The sequence below is a fragment of the Lepidochelys olivacea genome (assembly GCF_965140295.1).
Source record: "Lepidochelys olivacea isolate rLepOli2 genome assembly, chromosome: 9".
Classification (NCBI taxonomy): Eukaryota; Metazoa; Chordata; order Testudines; family Cheloniidae; genus Lepidochelys; species Lepidochelys olivacea.
This window is the reverse complement of record NC_140419.1, coordinates 84,941,760-84,961,143: the sequence shown is the minus strand read 5'-3', so window position 1 is coordinate 84,961,143 and position 19,384 is coordinate 84,941,760. Positions and strand designations below refer to the sequence as shown.

General features: G+C 37.7%; 1 protein-coding gene across 4 annotated transcripts in view; it reads right to left on the bottom strand.

Annotated features, from left to right (window-relative positions):
• The window catches only part of AMMECR1 (AMMECR nuclear protein 1), a 112,413-nt gene that overhangs the window by 24,202 nt on the left and 68,827 nt on the right, over positions 1-19,384 (bottom strand). For 3 of the 4 annotated variants that reach the window (XM_084639815.1, XM_084639816.1, XM_084639817.1), the window contains one exon: positions 7,319-7,433. In XM_084639815.1, the coding sequence (XP_084495941.1) occupies positions 7,319-7,433 (115 nt within the window). Of the gene's footprint in view, positions 1-4,544; positions 4,702-7,318; positions 7,434-19,384 lie in introns of all 4 variants that reach the window. The other variant, XR_014713066.1, reaches the window with a different exon arrangement.

The following is a 19,384-nucleotide window of genomic DNA, read 5'->3' as shown; positions in this document are numbered from 1 at the left end:
ATCTATCAGTCCTCAAACACAACAACTGCAACTCCTTTGAAATCTCTCTTTATTACAGCACGTAGATTGGGATCGGGGTCCTGTACCGTCTTTGCATATTGTCTAGAACAGTGGTTCTCAAAGCCAGCCCACTGCTTGTTCAGGGAAAGCCCCTGGTGGGCCGGACCGGTTTGTTTACCTGCTGCGTCCTCAGGTTCGGCCGATCACAGCTCCCACTGGCAGCAGTTCGCTGCTCCGGGCCAATGGGGGCTGCGGGATGGGCGGCCAGCATGTCCCTTGGCCCACGCCACTTCCCGCAGCCCCCATTGGCCTGGAGCAGCAAACCGCGGCCAGTGGGAGCTGCAATCAGCCGAACCTGCAGACACAGCAAGTAAAGAAACCGGTCCAGCTTGCCAGGGGCTTTTCCTGAACAAGCGGCGGATTGACTTTGAGAACCACTGTTCTAGACAATATGCAAAGACAGCATAGAATGGTCACTGCCATGAACAGTTTACAATCCAATTTAAGAAAAGGCTCAACAAGTGGGTTTAGCAAGCAATTTGAGGTAGAAAGGGGAGGACAGACAAGTGTAACTACAGGAGCCTGTCAAAGTTACGTAGCCTAAGGAGCATACAACATGATCCCTGATTCCATTTTAAACCTTAACTTTGTTTTAACTTTTCCTAGTTCCAATTTGTACAAAAATATTTTATTTAGCCTCTGCGTATGGTAATTTTCAGGCTATTATTATTAATTTACCTATTTTCATGAGGCTTCTATTAGGAAACTCACAGAGCAGTCACCCAGGGTATTGGTGGTGCTGTGATAACATGTATACACCCTCATCACTCTTCTTGCCTGCTTTATGATAGTAAGCTCGAAGGGTATTGACATTCTCATTGTTTTAATTCATAAATGACAATATCTGTTCTTAGGATCCATAAAGGTAAGGAGAGCAGTGGGATTAGAATCTAGATGAACAGATGATGTGATACATATTCTCGCTGCAGTCACACCCTGTATTTGGTGGTGGGTTAGAGAAGTGCTAGAATTTCATCAGTGTTGAAGCTCTCATTTTACAGAACCTGAGGTACATTTCAGTATACAAGGGAACAATGAAAGATTTTAGGATGGGTTTAATTTCAACTCATTAAGTTTTCTGTATAAACTTTTTTGAGGAAGTATGTGATTGCTTCACTGATATGAACAGATACAATTATAGTAATTGGTGGAAAAAATGAACGTACAGAGCTGTCTTGTGCTATCACCACCATGCTGCACAATTAGGCATTTGACAGTTTCATAGTACTTATGGTATATATTCAATTACTCAAGGTATTTTGTAAAATATGTTTTTATTTTAGCATGTCTTCAAAATCAAATTTAAAAATTTTGTGGAATATATAAAGTTAGGTCCACCTTCCTGTGCTAATATCCTGTGCAACAGAGGTGATCATGAGAACATATAGTTTACAATATTCATGAGGAATTAACCAGAAATACAGTAAAAGCTTTGTTATCTGGCATGTTGGGGGAATAGCGGGTGCTGGTTAATCAAATATTCCAGTTAACTCAGAGTTATACTTTACCAATGGAATACCAATTTTCAAAGAATTACAATACAATAAAATGAATAAAGTATAAAATACAGTAGTGCAGTACACAAGTATTCGCCAAGTCAGTAGTAGTGCTGCACTGCAGCGTGGTTGGTGTCTTGAAGCACTTAGGTGTATACAGATAACCTACGGTATAGAAAACTTATCTTATGATATTATATATCACTATGGGCAGTGCATGATGTACACCCAGATCACTAAAAATACACAACACTAAAACTATACTGAACATATTTAATCTTTCTTTGGTGACTCAGAAGGCACTTCAAGGCTCTTGCCTCAAGGTTATCAATTATCATTGTAGATGTGGAAGGCGTAGTAGATTGGGCTGAATCTGTAATGGCCCGATAACACACCCTGGAAACTGCTTTTTTGAATTAATCCCTGATATCAGCTTGCTGTCTTCTGCCTCTTTTGCATAAAAGTAGAGTGCAGAATGTGCAATTGCATAACTTTCTGGGCAATATACTAGTTCCCATTACTAGATTGGGGATTTGTATTGGGAGATATCAGAAATGCCGGATAATAGAGCTTTCCGGTTGATAAAGTGCCAGATAACACAGCTTTTACTGTACTGATGACGTGCTGAATATGATTCAATATCCAACCAACAAATAATTGCACTCTAACAGAGAGTAAATATAATTCTCATTGATGAGTAGATTGTGCGTCATAACCAATTAAATGGACTGACAGAGTTCATGGAAATGTCTTGCTCTATTTATGATGTCCAACACACTTCTGACATATTACAAACCCTGCCCCACAACTACACAAGAACATTGCATTGGTATAACTTAACTTGTGAATTTAAACCACTAATAGCTAACAACTGCCAACCTCTGCATGGACATTCTTCTTTTGGTGTAAGTGGGTTTTTTTTCAGTTTAGCTTAAGTTGACTGGAACAGGCTTAAATTTTGGGTGGTTGTTTTTTTAAAACTCTCTCTTGGGTGCATCTGTTCACTAGAAACTCTAAGATTATGATCTAATTTTGTACAGACTGATGAAAAGCCATCTCTCAGTCATTACTATTAACTTTCATCTCATCATCAAACCCCACAGCCAGAGTCTCAGGAGTCTTCTACAGATTGGTAGCATTTCATTGAAGGACAACAAATTCAGGATAAAGGACCATTTCACATTATTTCAGGAACCAGAAACTGACAAAATACTGGCCATTAAGTAGCCTGAATTTATGACAGTATGCTTAATGTGGAACTACTGAAGAAACTTGGCTAATTTTCTGTGCTGCCTGTATTCTGACTTTTCTTGATGTCAGGAAGGCTTGTTTCAATATCCCAAAGCTTTCTCAAGGAATCTGAATCACTTTGTGGTAAGAAGACACAGATGATTTTAAGAGGAGAAAAAAATGACTAAAAGGAAATGTACTGGGGAAACCCAGCTGTGATAGGATGTGAGTGACAGAGAAATGATAACATAGCTTTTGCTTCCTTCGGTATTTTCATAAAAGAGAAATGCAGAAAATGTATAAATTAGTTTGTCTTTCACACATTAACAAGGTATCTACTCTCAAATAACCAGCGTCTGTAGTACCAAAGCTTGCCTCCTGAAACATTTAAGCATATTTCATACTTGTCCTATCCATTTGTAGGATTCAATTTTTTCCTCCCAGGGACTCCTGATACAGCATCCTGAACCTCTCTCCTGGGGTAAGGGATTCAGTGGCCAGAGATGCAGAATGGATAGGAATCCCCTCTTTTTTTTTTTTCAGGATCTAAGCAAATCAAACAATTTCCTTAAAAAAAAAAAAATCCTGAAACCCTCTGTACTGTTTAGTAACCTAGCAGAACATGTTTTAAGTGTTTGATTTCCTCTGTGGAGCATTGTACTGTAAGGAAATGCCTCGCTAAATAGTTTAAAGATTCCCACTCTGACATGAGTTGAGAGTAAAGGAATTCAAGAGCAATAAAGCTACGAGCAAAAAAATTAATAATTTTGGAGAAGAGGGAATTGCAGAATCTGTGCAGGGCAGGGATGACCTTAGTGGAAGGGTAAAGAAATCAGGAAGGTGATTGCAAAGTGGGTGAAGGGAGGAATAAAACTGAGTTTGCTTTGGGGATGGATGGCTGCAAGGGGAAATGGATTGGGAGAAAAAGTCCCATCAGATACACTGGAGGATGTGAAAGGGTGCAGATCTTACTGCCTCCATGTCAGTAGCATTAAACAGTTATTTTACTTCCATGAGCTGCTTCCCCACTTGCCCTCTGGTGTCCACATTCTCTACTAAAGAAGTATTATCATTCAAAAACATATCCCAGAATTCATGACACTGCATGTCTCACCACCTTTCTTTGATGGAAAGGCTGTGACACTCCACATAAGTAGACATTGGACAGGGGTAGTGGAGAGATGTCTCGTGGGAGGAAGACTCTGTGCTTACAGAAATGAGGAGACAATGCATATCTGCCCAGCATCCATTGCAAACCACCACGTGTGTGAACTACGGATGCATAGTGCAATCATATACAGTCATGCGTGAATGGAAACCCTGTGTTTTTTATGAAGTGTCTTCATGAATCACTGTACTGATGTGATCCTTTGAAAGTAAATATAAAAAGGTGAAAACCTTTATAAAAGGTGAAAATGGTGGCAATTTGAAAAATCATATGGGAGCTAATGGCAGTCAATTCACTCATGTCTCCTGTTTACTCGCCTGAAGTCTCTGCTGCAAAGAGGATCTCTCACTGCTTGCTGCAACTGAAAAACTGATCTCTTCAGTTTGGGGAAACAATTCATTAATCAGTAGAAGGAAGATCTATCAGTCTGTTTCAGGGTATAGGAGGCACTCCTGTCCTGAGCCATGTCTTCAAATGATCGTCTCTAAACCACCACAGCACTGCAAGCTGTCTGGATCTGCAATTTTGAAATATTTTGACTTCTGTCAGCAAATTGCTGAATTAGCTCCCACAAGATCTCAATAGCATACCTACAGAAGTAAGGTCTCCTAACCAGGCTGATGATTTTTCAGGATGATCTGGAAATGAGCAGTTATACCAGATGGAAGACCCAGAATCTCTCTTTAGGTCATATTCTAGCCATCTTGAAATGTCTTTTTGCCACTGACATTGCATAACTGCAGTTCCCTTAAAAGAAACATGGATGACATAAGCTGTCTCACTGTAAGGGGCATGTACAGTGACACATCATTCTTTTAAGGACTAACATTTCAGTATAAACTTCTTACTTTATATGGAATGCCTGTACGTCATTTATAGTTATATATAGAACCATCACTTGAAAAGCATGGCAGAAAAAATGACAGGATTTTGCCATGTCTCAGGAGACTCATTATATTATGGCCACCTCTTTTGATTGCTTTACCATGTTAGAGGCTTTAAAAGTAGATTATTAAAATATTTGACAATACTCTTACCTTTCCCACCCTTCCAAAAGAGGCTAATGATTTCCGTTATTGAAGTGTCTTAAGAAATTTCATCGCAAATATTTTTCTACAGAATTTTTAAACCAATGTATAGAGTTCTATAGCTGGGATATAGCTCTCTATTTAATTCTATAGGGAGGATTACAAATTCTATCAAAAGGAATTTATATTTTATTACCATCGAAAGTCATTTCTCTCAAATCCTATTTTTATTTCTGTTATTAAATTCTATAGGACTTTGCAATAAAATACAGAAAGTGAAATTGCTGAAGTTACATACATACAGACATTTAAGGTATAAATTAGAAGATGGGCTCCAAATCACAACGTTCAGATCCATACTTTCCCAAAGTTTGGTGGGTGTTCTGAGCTGGGGTTTTGGTTTAAGCCCCTCTCTCGAACAAATACATATTTTGGTCATTTTAAAGCAATATGCTTATTTGATAGAACATAATGGCTCCTTTGAAACAGTTTGTCATTATGTAAAAATATTTATCTGGAAACTTGAAATGCCTATTTCAACTTGGGAAGATAATGATCATTACATTATACTGTACTAGACAATAGCATGAAGCCAATAAAATATTAGTGTGCATTTAAAATATTATGAAAAACAGTTTCTGAACATGCCCACAGTCAATTTTCAAGAGTTAAAATAAATTTAAATGACTGAGTTATTAAATCCTTCACATTACTAATTTTAGCATCAAATGCTAAACTGTAGCAAGCAGACTAGACAAAATCTCAACCAGACAGTTTGAATTATTCACTAAATTGATTTAATTATTGGCCTGTAAAGTTTCATTTAAAAAGCCACTGTAGTTATTAACGCTTGAAAAATTGTGGTCCAAACATATATTGTACTTCTGTAGCTCAGAGACAGACAATTGGATTGTCTAGAAAAAAAACTGCTCTTGGTTTAGGACAAAGCTTCAGCTCAGAGTAAATTTTTGACAGATGAGATATAAATCATGAAGAATGGTGTTTATGGTGAAAACACTGATCATTCCTCAAAGGAAACTTGCACCCATTTTGCTCAGCAGTAGAGAAGACATGAAGCTGTTGTCACTACCAATTAACTGTGAAATGCATTATATTTAAGCTTTCAATTACTGTACAATTGGCACTTCAGAGGCTAACGCTGGAGACAGTCACCCAAGTGAAAATGAGGCCTCTTGTGACCTTACCAGTGAGAGCACCCAATTGTGGAGACTATACACCCGTTTTCAACCTACAGATACAGCCAATAGAAAAGCATTACTGTTCACAATTTTTAAAAAACGAACACTAAGCATTAGAGCTCTTTTATGTGTGTTAAACCATTATTAACACAAGACAGTGGAATTTGTTTTCTTTTGTACTGGACTAGACCATGTCCATTATTTACGTAAGTGACAAATTTTCAGTAAAACTGTCGCACTCAAATATACATTGTAATTAAAAAAAAATGTAAACATAACAGCAATTGCTTTGTAACCTGTGCGTTTTCATGCTGCTGTGCCAAGACAATGTGTGCAGTTTCCCTTTAACCGTAACAAGTAAAGTGGATGCTGCTCTTCACAGGATAAGTATTAAATTGAAAAAATAAATGGTATATTTGGTTCTCATTGTTTTCAAGGGATTAGTGGGGACAGGTGCTAACTGTCTGGCTTGCACCATTTTCTCCAGATAAAGTGTTATTTGGCTTCAGCCATCCATGCTTATTCCTATATCTAAATGAGGCAGCTGTGTGGGACTTTTTTTTTTCCTTCTACCTTCCCAATGAGTGTACTATGTGATTCCAGCAGCTTAAGGTCAAATGTAGTATCAGTATAGATTGTCTGGTACAGCCTCTTTCTAGAGACTTATCTTGTTCTAGCAGAATGATGGACTATGACTATCTAGGTCTCCTCTATAACTACTTCATTACAGAAAGTTTTGATCCAAAAAACTGAGGATGTATTTCAGACTATGCCTATTTTAATATTGCAGGATTTAATCTTAAAAAACAAACAAACAAACAAAAAACAACCCTGAGACATCAGTGGCGTTTTGTTCATGTGTCTTTTAAGAACACAGGTTTACTGTGATCATCCAGTGGGCATGAAAATGGCTCAGTTCCACTTTACGGTTTCCATATCCTAAGAACTTGCATGGTAACACCAGATCTCCCAGGAGACACCAGAGATGCATCATCTTATGTGTATAAAAGACAACTAAGACAATCAGATAACTACACTAAATATTCCAAAATGTCAGTTATTTTCTTATTAGGTTGGGAGGAACTAGAGGATACTGATATCAAGGTCATTTTCTTTAAAAAGATCTGGAATCCTTACCTCCCAGTCCAAGTAATCACATACATCTTCAAAATTAGTGAGTAGAGACACTGAGCAGAAAAGCCGTGGCAGCTCATCCCTCGTCATTGGGGGGAAACGGCTATCTTTAAGGGCACTGTTGAAAACAAAACAGATTTTTAAAGCTCTTTTTTTTTTTTTTTTTTTTTGGTGTGTGTGCCTAAATTGAACTACCTAATGAACCAACTGGGAAAGAAAAAGGTAAGAGACAGCAAAAATAAAAGCTGATGGCATGATGACTACTCTGACAATTAATTCTTAATAGTGCAATACACCAGTATGGTATATCCTTTTCTCTTAGACAAATGGTTTCCAGATTTCATGGCTGGACAAGTTATATGGTCAAACCAATTGACTAGATTTCCTGGGTGGTCACTCCTTGATGAGTTGGTTTTGCTACAGGGACAGTCTTAAGGAGGAACAGATTTTGGGGAAAAATATATAAAAAACAGATCAATGACAAATCTGTTTTGAAAAGATTAAACAACATAATTTTAGGTAGGGGAAGAGTTATGCTGGAAAAAATATATTTTGACATCTTGAAAATAATCAGAATGATAACTCTGTAAGGAACTATTGTGTTTAACATATCAACGTAGACAATCTGAATGAGCAAAATATTCATGCAAATTAAGAAATGTCAATGTAAAAAGGTAAAATACTTATAATGGTACCATCAAAGAGACTCAAATTTGTGAAACTATAGGACTTGAAACTATTCTGCAAAACAGATGTATGGTAAGTAATAGAGCAGCTAATGAAGATAATCTAAGATAATCCGCTGATAACGTAAGATCCTGTGGGCAGGTGTGTAATGTAGCAGTTCAAAATCAAAGGGGAAGTGGTACCATCTACATTCATCTCAGTAACATCTGCATTACAAAAACAGGAGAGAGTGGTTAACCAGAGATGTTGGAAACAAATGTCAAAGATAAGAGCAGTATATTGTGCAAGATTTGGTATAAGGAGAACTGGGCAAATCAGAAAGGGTAAAATGAGTGCAATATACCTGCATTTATTATTTTCTAAGCTTGGGACAGGAGATACTTATACACAAATGTGCCTATGTTTAACAAGAAAAAGAACTGATCTGGCCAACTGGTTGTTTCAGCAAAAGAGGAGAATCTAACAGTGCAGAAGCCTAGTCTAAGGAGCTACCTAGTCCTCAACAGCCTTCATTTTCCACCCACTGAACGTAGGATACACTCACTAGTTCTATGAACCCTATTTGGAAATGACTAGAGATGACACCTCTTGGATCTGGTACACAACTGTGTTTCTAAAGGTGCTCAGGGTTCATTGAAATGTCTGGGTCAAACTCAGCCATTGTGTGTAGTCCTATCAATAGCATAGTTTGGTTCAATATAGCTAAATACAGCTAAATTTAGCTCAGATGGAGTTGTTGTACAGAGTGCAGTAGATGCAAAAAAGTTTAAGCTGGAACGGGGAAATTATCGTATGTATAGTTGATCCAGCCTTTTAACAAGGATCAATATGTTTTATTGTGGTGTAATGCTTGAAAACATTTAATGAAAACCTATTGGAACTACTGAGGTGGTGAGAATTACTACAGGCCCCTTTTTAAACATTGGTAGTTTTACACAAAAAGAGGAGGAGAAAATCCAATTTTATTTTTGGATGGACTTAAATGTAGTTCATTGTATAGGTTGACACAGGATGAGGGGTAGCTCTACCAAGCATTAAGGAGTATTTTAGGATGCCCAGCTTCAAACCATGGCCAATACAGAGATTAGAGAGACAGGAAAACATGGGGCAGGTACAGCAAATAGAAAAGTTAAGTATCTTTTTATGAATGAGGAATATACTTATTAGGAAGGAAAGATCGTAGCATTCTGTGCCTCAGCTTTCCCACTGGGAAAATGGGGATAATACCAATCTATGTAAAGCCTAGAGAAACTCTGTATGAAACCATACTATATACATCTCAACTATGATTATCTTTGGCAGGATTATGGAAGTACATTTGTGTATGTGATTGCCTTCATTAGTTCATCTCAGAAGGTGAATGATATTCTCCAAGACCCCATAGAATTATTTTCAAAACCAGCTGCGCAACTGCTGCAAGTTGAAAAATCAGACCCCAGTTCCTCTCCTCCCTTGTCCCAGTGACATGGAGCAGTATCAGAAAACAAAATCTATTTTAGACATGATAAAGTACTGATAATGAGAGGGTACGAGGCCACGTTTGCCTTTTATAGCTCTCCATGTGCTGTTCTTCCTGGGTTTGAGAGAGGCACTGCACAACTAGAGCAAATGCCAATGGGAAAAAATGGCAGTTTAGGAATAGACAAGTAGATGACAAGAACGTTGGTAGAACCAGACCTCTTCACACTGGTGAAATTAGAATTGACATATATTACCGTTTTCTAAAGAGGTTTCATTCATTTGTGATGCTCAGGCTGGAAGGATGAAATGGTTGAGTACCACTGCAATAACATGTATTTAACCTGATGTTGGTTATAAATTACTATTTCAAGGCTTAAACTGCTATTTTTCAGTGTCACTTAACAGAACAATTCTCAACAGCAGTAAGTTAATGAAACATTTTTGTTGATCAAATAACTTTGCATTACTTACTGCTGTGCCTTTCCATCTCTAGAAAGGCAATGTTGTAATTATAATTACTGGATAATAAGAAATACACTAAGCGAACATATATACAATCCAGACATTTTCCTGCACCTCTTAAAATCACACAGTAAAAAATTATGTTCTGCAAATCTCAATTTGATATTACTAATTTCTAATTTTAAAAATCAAGATGGTAGGCCACATAAATCTATTGCCAACCTAAAGCTGGCCTATGTTAAAAATCATAGTTCAATTTGTCTGACATACGCAGGTTTGTGATTTATTACTAACCAAACAATGCCTACAGAATTCTCACCACTTTAATATTCCCTTTTTTCCCCACACACACTGTGCCAGTGGTATAAAAATACACTGATTGAATGCATTGTAAGTCTAAGAGACTTAAGTCATCCTGGTGTTTTGGGTCAGGTAAATGATTAAGTCATAATATTAAGGCATGATTCAAATTTTTTAAAATTAAATTGATAGTCTTGTTCTTTCCTTTAGTCAGAAAGATGTTTAATTAAGATTCCTTGTTACTTCTGTCAATATGCTTTGATTATTATATTGCATTAATATGCTTGGAACTGTTCACTTTTTTATTTTTGATGAATTACACTGCATATTATTTTTGGGACATTTCCCCCATCCCACAAGAAAAGATACTGTTAAAGATTATGGCAATTCATTATTAGATTTCAAGTTTCTCAGTAACATAATGTGCCTGTACAGTATTAATAGCTTATTGAGTTCTACTGATGAAAAGAGGTGGATATTATTAAATCTAAACCAAAAATTCCAATTCTCTCAGGACAGACCTGTACAGACTGTTATTAGAAAACACTCTTCTAGGTACTGTGGATGCTCTGATCCACCTTTCTTAATTTGTGCATTAATTGTCATGTAAAACATTCCATACCAGCTGAATTTGATACCTTCAGGAACCATCAAGTTGTGCAAGAGAAGAGACTATGTGCAAGACTATGTAATCACATGGTCTTATTTTTGTAACCTTCACTCTCCCTCTCCTTTTCCTCCTTTTATTTCATCCATCATATTTGCTTGTTACATCCTGCTTCAAATTAAAGACTAAACTCATTGAGGCAAGGAATATCTCACTATATGTCAAATCATGGGCCCAGTGAAGTTAGTGGCCAAAATTCCAGGTATAAATTCTCAGCTGGTGCAGACTGTCAAAGCTCCATTGACTTCAACAATTTTCCACTAGTTGAGGATCTGCCTCTTTGACTTTAATGAGGCCAGAAGTCATCCTATATGTTTAATGCAGAAATCACCACAATAACACCTCAGTTCCAACTGCGGCTATTGTGGGGTTATATGCTACTTCAGTAGTAAAATAAGTAACATTCTGGGAGCTAATCTGAACAAATCATAACAAATTTGAGTAACGCCCAAGAACTGAGATATGAATCCTAGTACGAACCTATCAAAGACAGAAAGGCACATGCAGCTACACAATAAGATGAAAGTCAAGTGTACAATAATAAAAATGAAAATGTATGGCCACCTCAATTTGAAGCCTGAGGCAGGAAAAAGTCCTTTAATGTTATTTTCATAGTTGGCAGCTGACTGAAGGTTTTAAAATTTTAGGAAAATTAGCATTAATTGTAATTTGCATAGAATATCATGAATGTACACCTTCACTGTATACTCTTGTAACTGCTCAGTTATATCATTATCACAAAATTACACAATATTATGGAGGTGCTGGTAACAGCTGTATAGTTAATGATGAGTCAGAAGTTTTCAGTGTAATAGAAGATTTAAACCTTTATTTTGTAAGTCAACTGAAGTGCCAGTAAGTGAAATACAGAAAGTAAACTAGCTACAATTTAATATTTTCATGGGGGTCTGATGAAAATTGGGTTGATACGGACAATGAGAGTTCCAAAGTAACTCCTATTCAAGGAAACTAAAACATCTGGGATCCGTGTTTTGCTCCTCATGCTCATTAATACGGTCGTAATTACAAATAAGTCGTGCTTGTTTGGATCATGATGATTAACTTTGTTTTCATAACTGAAAAGAAAAGGACCAACCCAAACTGCCATATTTAGCAGCTACAAAGTAATATAGCCACTCGGGTAAAAATGGGGGAGAGGAGAATACAGATAGAATTCCCTTTCTGTGCATGCTTTCTGTAGATAAAAGTGATATGAAACTAACTACCCACTTGTGCCCCACACCTGTAATAATTTACACCTATGTGCAAAAAAAATAAATCAGACTTTAAAAATCTGACCGCTTGTGTCAACACGTACACATACAGGAGCACATGAGCTAAGAGAACCGTTCAATTCTACAGAAAGCAGAACAGCAACATTTTGAACAACCTACATACATTTTAAATCACAATTTATAATATTTTATATCATAAGCTGTTATGAGATCAGGAAATGTGAAAAACCTATTCTACTGCAACATTTTCACGAGTTGCTTTGCCTGTGCTGGAAAGAAGGCAAAGTACCACAAGAAATCGAAGAGGCCAACATCATCACTCTCTGTAAAAACAAGGTTAACAGGAGCAACTGTAACACATATCGTGGCATTTCCCTTCTTAGTATTATGGGAAAAGCCTTTGCCTGAGTTGTCCTGAACAGACTTCAGATCTTTGCAGACAGAATCTATCCAGAATCACAGTGTGGCTTCAGAGCTGAAAGGTCTACCATCGATATGATCTTCTCACTGAGACGACAACAAGAGAAATGCAGAGAACAAAAAAAAAGCCCCTTTACATAGCCTTCATCGATCTTAGAAAGGCTTTTGACCTTGTGAGTAGAAGTGGACTATTCGCGCTTCTAAAAAAGATTGAATGTCCCCGCCCAAACTCTTAAGCATGATTTGATCCTTCCATGTTCAAAGTTCAATATGATGGCTCAGTCTCTGAGGCTTTCCAGATTCGTAGCGGAGTTAAGACAGGCTGTGTACTTGGCCCAACTTTGTTTGGGATCTTCTTCTCCCTGCTGCTGAAACAAGCTTTTGGTTCCTCAACTGAGGGAATCTACTTGCACATGAGATCTGATGGAAAGCTGTTCAATCCTGCAAGACTCAGATCTAAAACCAAGACTTGGGAGGCCCTTATCCAACACCTCCTCTTCGCTGACGATGCAGCAGTGCCAACCCACACAGAAGCCCATCTCCAAAACCTCCTGGACAGTTTTTCCAAAGCCTGCCAAGACTTCGGCTTACTATAAGCCTAAAAAAGATGAACATAATGTGCCCAGGAGTTGCAGAAGCACCCTCCATCAAGATCAACAGCTATGAACTTGAAGTGGTGAACGAGTTCACATACCTGGGGTTCTCTATCGCAGTCAACCTCTCACTTGAACAGAACTCAACGTCTGCATCGAAAAAACCGCCACAGCAATATCTAGACTAAGCAAGAGGGTATGGCAAATCAATAAACTGACAGAACACACAAAGATCTCTGTGTATTGTGTGTGTGTTATCAGCACCCTTTTGTATGGGAGCGAACCATGGACCTTATATTCTCATCAGGAAAAAGGGCTCAACAGTTTTCATATGCGTTGCCTTTGTCGAATCTTTGGTTAAGATATAACTTTCTCCCATTCAAGTTACAGTTCAATCCTAGAGATATAGCACACATGAAAATTGCAACTGACATGAAGTTGCACATTACACAAACTTGCTTCTTGAAGGGTGAGAGTAGGTTTAATAAACAACTTTTACGACTTTTCTGTTAAATTTAGATGAATGACAGCTTGACTAGAGGTAGTGAGGAAAATATCAAGTTGGAAAAACAAGGTGGAATACAAAGGAACTACTGAGGAAAGAAAAACCGATTAAAAAAAATAGTTGCCAATTAACTACTCCTTACTTCCTCAATCCCCAGAGCTCATTCACATCCATTACTGCTGACCAAGAAAAGCCATGCCGTACCAAATAGCTGAAAAGTAGTAATGCAAAGCAAGTTGCTTCAAGTTGCTCAAACTCACCTAGGAGATGGCAATGTTTCAGCAAGAAGTCTGCTGCTCTTGAAATTAAAAGTTTTAATGGTATACATAAGCAATACCAAATCACAGTGTAATGTGATGAATGCATAATTTATGGAGCAAGAAAAGAGTATTGCAAGTCAAACATACTTAAAGCACATCTATGCAAGCCTGGGTGTCCTACTGAGGGTAGTTCAAGTTACTGTCAATCAAGAAAAAACTAAGCATTACTGTCAGTTCTCATTCATACAAGACATGCTACACAAGTCTCAGCTTTTCACAAATAAAATTCAAAATGGTTTATAAATTCTCAAATGCATTTTTCTGACTTTGGTTTATACTAGATTCTGGAGCACACTTCACATTTGGGATATGGAGAGGGATAGAAAACATAGCTAAAGGGTACCCAAAGGGGAGGGAAGAGGGGGAATGAAAAATAATCACAGAAATGGGAAAGAGAAAAAGGACTTGTTTAGGGTAGTCCAAGAATAACTAATAGGATGAAATTTAGCAAAGAAAAATTAAGCTATCAGTAATATTTCTTAGTACTGAGCATTATTGGATTGTAAAATCTCCCCCAAGGAAAGCTGCCGCACCACTTGGATAATTTGTCAGAATGGATAAAGCAAACTGCAATACTAAAGTATTTTCCATCTGTAATTTCTATGGTAAGATTGGTATGATTTTATGAAGGAACACATACTAGAATATGGAAATGCTTGCTTTGAAATAATGGATATGTCCAGTTGTAATTGGATTGCAATTTTGTTAATGACAAATATTTAATCAGTCACAAGTGACAGGCAGTGCATTTCTGGTTAGTGAGTGCATGTTTTGTGAGGTGTTCTGAGATACGAGGCTGAATGGCACATGGAGATAGCCCAAAGAACTACAGTACACACTAGAAATGCACATTTTGGAGTGTGTTATTGATAGTTGGAAAGATTTAAAATGAAGGAATTGCTCATAAAGGGGAAAGCCCACCACTCCTGTAATGACAAATCAAGGTTAAGTGACTTCCCAAAGCACACAACTAGTCAGTGGTACGGGATGGAACAGAACCCAGTTGCACAGATTCCCAGTGCTCTACAAGTCTCTCTCCTGGACTAGACTGCCTACGATTGCTAGCCCTCTAACTCTACACATTCTATAAAAGATACAATTGTATCTGCCATAAAAAGGCTAACTTGGTGGTAGGGAGTGAAAAATAAGATCTTTGACAGCAACCAAGATTTTATCTTAAATTATCTAAAATAAGTTCCCTCTCACCTCCCAACAAAGAAAAACTCAACGTAATAACTTCAATTCTTATGGTCAAGGAGCCTTAGTCAGATTTGTCTTCACAAATTTGTTTACATTAGTTTGTTTGCAGCTTACTACAAAAGCATTTCTAAGGTAGTGTGTTTTAAGCTACTGTATGTGAGAAGGAAAGTGATCATAATAACTTGAGCGAAAATAAATGGAATTTAGACTAGGTAGCTAATTAGAGAGTCTTCTTTCAATTTATGAAATAAAACTTTAAATTGATCATTAAGTCATGGTTTTCATAATTGTTGATAGTAATGGGAATCACAAATTCAGGTTTTGCCAGTAAATCTTGAGAGTAAAGCCAATCATTTCTAGGGTTTAATGGATTTGGCAAACAGAGACAAAAAAAAACCCTGACAGTTAGATCCCAGCATACAACCCAGTGAATCTCAGAGCCTAGGTCTGCAGACTCAGCTTGCGGGGCCTGCACTACAGTGCTAAAAATAGCTGTGCTGACTTTCAGGCTCTGAAGGCTGGGGAGCAGGGTGGGTCTATTTTCAGCACTGTAGCACAAGCCTGGATCTTGCTGCCGAAAGGGTGTTTTTTCCTGCCATATAAAGCTACCCTTAAAGAACATCCAAGTAAGGTCATGTCTGTACTTACAGTGCTGCATCAGCACAGTTGTACCGATGCACTGAGCCGCTGCCACATGTCAGGCGAAGATGCTCTATGGCAATGGGAGAGCTCTTCCGTTGGCATAAAAAAACCACCTCAGGGAGCAGCAGAAGCTACGACGGTGGGACAAGTTCTCCCGCCGACATAGCGCTATCCACTCGAGCACTTATGTCAGTGTAACCTGTATCGCTCAGGGAGTGGAATATTCACATCCGTGAGTTACAAGTTTTGCCAACATACGTGGTAGTGTGGATATAGCCCAAGTCAGATACTGAGAGAAGTATTCAAATTACTGAAAAAACAACAAGGCAATTATATGATCATAAGGTTTGTATGCGTTACATACAGTTGACAGTAGGTCAAAAAAATATTTGCTCATTAACAAAAACCTCTCTGCAGAAGGTTTAAATAACCATCAATTATAATAAGTTAATGTCTGTTACAGGAATTGGCATCCAACAACATTAGCAGGCAACTGTATCTTCTTATTCAAATAGAATTCATTTGGAAAGGTTTTCTCTACATCTGTATTTATCGCATTTTAATGTAAGCATTACTAAGTAAATGATTTTTAAAGGCAAACAACTAAGAAAAAAAGAATTAGGATACCTACTACAGCAATATTTGATTATGAATCATAAGTACATGCAAATGCCTAACATGGAGAATGTCTTTCACTTCAGTACAAATATGCCTACAACAGTTCACACTTTCACAGCCCATATGCCATTATTTACATATGAATGGATGCCATTACATGCAAAACGTTTGAAGTTCTATAAAAACTGCTAGAGTAAAGATCACTTGAACAACTAATTTGCTGCTAATACAACTAAAGTGTTCTACTTTTATTGGGGCTTTCTGTGCTTTTTATGCTCCAGGCTCATTTCTCCCTTCTCCCTCACAACTAAAAGCGGGATCAGAGAATTAAAAAAAAAAAAAAAAAAAAAAAAAAAGAAGCAGATTCTCATCTCAGTTACACATAGGTGGTGACTTGGGGAAGCTAGCCCTCCAGCCCCGCCCCTTCTGTGCCCACCAGAGCCCAGCCCCCACTGTGGCTGCTGGCCTCTGCCCAGCACCCCTAGTCCTCCTCCACTCTGGCTGCTGGCCTCTGCCCAAGGCTAGCGTCCCCTGGCCCCAGAGCGCCAAAGAGCAACCTGGGAAAGGATACACTGCCATGTTCCCAATCTGGCATTTTTGCAACCACTGAAAGTTTACTAAAACTGCTGACTGATATCTAAACCAAATATTTCCTTCAGAACACATCTGCAATGTGTATGGATGAACTTGATATTACCTAATGTTCCATTAATTTCAACAGAATATCAGTAAAAGAGTAAGAAGAGAAGAAGTACAGCAGAATTTTTTTTAGAGAAGCTGATTATTCTAAACACTACCATCAGTAAAAAGAAAAGGAGTACTTGTGGCACCTTAGAGACTAACCAATTTATTTGAGCATGAACTTTCGTGAGCTACAGCTCACTTCATCGGATGCATACCGTGGAAACTGCAGCAGACTTCATATATACACAGAAAGAAAAGGAGTACTTGTGGCACCTTAGAGACTAACCAATTTATTAGAGCATAAGCTTTCGTGAGCTACAACTCACTTCATCAGATGCATATCGTGGAAACTGCAGCAGACTTTATATATACACAGAGAATATGAACCAATACCTCCTCCCACCCCACTGTCCTGCTGGTAATAGCTTATCTAAAGTGATCATCAGGTTGGGCCATTTCCAGCACAAATCCAGGTTTTCTCACCCTCCACCCCCCCACACAAATTCACTCTCCTGCTGGTGATAGCCCATCCAAAGTGACAACTCTTTACCAGCAGGACAGTGGGGTGGGAGGAGGTATTGGTTCATATTCTCTGTGTATATATAAAGTCTGCTGCAGTTTCCACGATATGCATCTGATGAAGTGAGCTGTAGCTCACGAAAGCTTATGCTCTAATAAATTGGTTAGTCTCTAAGGTGCCACAAGTACTCCTTTTCTTTTTGCGAATACAGACTAACACGGCTGTTACTCTGAAACCTGTCTATATACACAGAGAATATGAAACAATACCTCCTCCCACCCCACTGTCCTGCTGGTAATAGCTTATCTAAAGTGATCATCAGGTTGGGCCATTTCCAGCACAAATCCAGGTTTTCTCACCCTCCACCCCCCCACACAAATTCACTCTCCTGCTGGTGATAGCCCATTCAAAGTGACAACTCTTTACACAAGATGAACTCTTTACATCCGATGAAGTGAGCTGTAGCTCACGAAAGCTCATGCTCAAATAAATTGGTTAGTCTCTAAGGTGCCACAAGTACTCCTTTTCTTTTTGCGAATACAGACTAACACGGCTGTTACTCTAAAAACTACCATCAGTGTTCAGGTCAAGAAAGCAGACATGGGATGCTGATGGCAGAACAAAAACATCACCATAGATAAAGCAAGAAAACCACTGATACCAAAAGGCTGCATGAAGGTGAGACCTCAGGACACAAAAAAGCATGGGATGAACCAATTAATATGGTCAGTTAAGCCTGGTATCAGAATTGTGTAAGATGACGACACATTTTATATAATGTCACTGATCTTATTAAATTATATTTACGTAGCAAGTTATTTTTTAAAACTTGTATTAACTAGAAGCTAATCTCTCTGCATTAAAGAAATCCAGTTTCTTCCCTTTTCTCATAATTAAATTTACATAGAGTAGTACTTTCAAAGCAAGTTAAAACATTAAGTTTCAGGAGCACTGTTAAGTAGACATGATATTTTCAGCACCCAAAAGCATGCTCTCAGCATTTCATAGTACAAAGATTGACACAGTACTTATCCCAAACATTTACAACAGAATGTTAGATGTGATAAGAAGGGGTAACAAACATATGAGAATTACAGCAATAAGATCACATATTACTCAGATGTAGACATATGACTATCCTGGTGATTCAATTAAAAAAGACTTATTTTAAAAAGATATATTGATGATTCACTTGTGAGCATTAATGAAACACCAAATATTAAGAAGGAATCTGAATAAGGACAGGGAAGGCATTCGGTATTTATACGTGGCATAGATGAAGGCATGTAGAGGTTTATAGGAGAATTATACAAACTGGGCATTGAGACTAGCATCTCTAGAAGATATTTAAATAGGTTATAGCCATGAGTAGAGAATTTTGCAGGTTATTGGAAATTAGATCAAGAAATTTTAATACGATTTAGTGGAAGGAGAGGCAGTGGAGACATTCAAAGATGAGGGACAATACAAGTATTATTGTACTTTTACAGATAAGATAAATGAAGCACAGAGAGGTTAATGACTCATGCAATTTAAATGGCTTGCATATAATGAGTCAGTGACAGAATCAAGAATAGAACTCACATGTCAGGACTTCCAAAACCTATTCTTTAATTCTGTTACACCCATTCTTTTACACTGTATTAATCCTGAGAGAATTCTGAGCCAAAAAAATAAAAACTCTGCACACAAAAAAAATCTGTATACAATATTTTAAAATTCTATATATTTTATTTATCAATAAATAAATGTGGA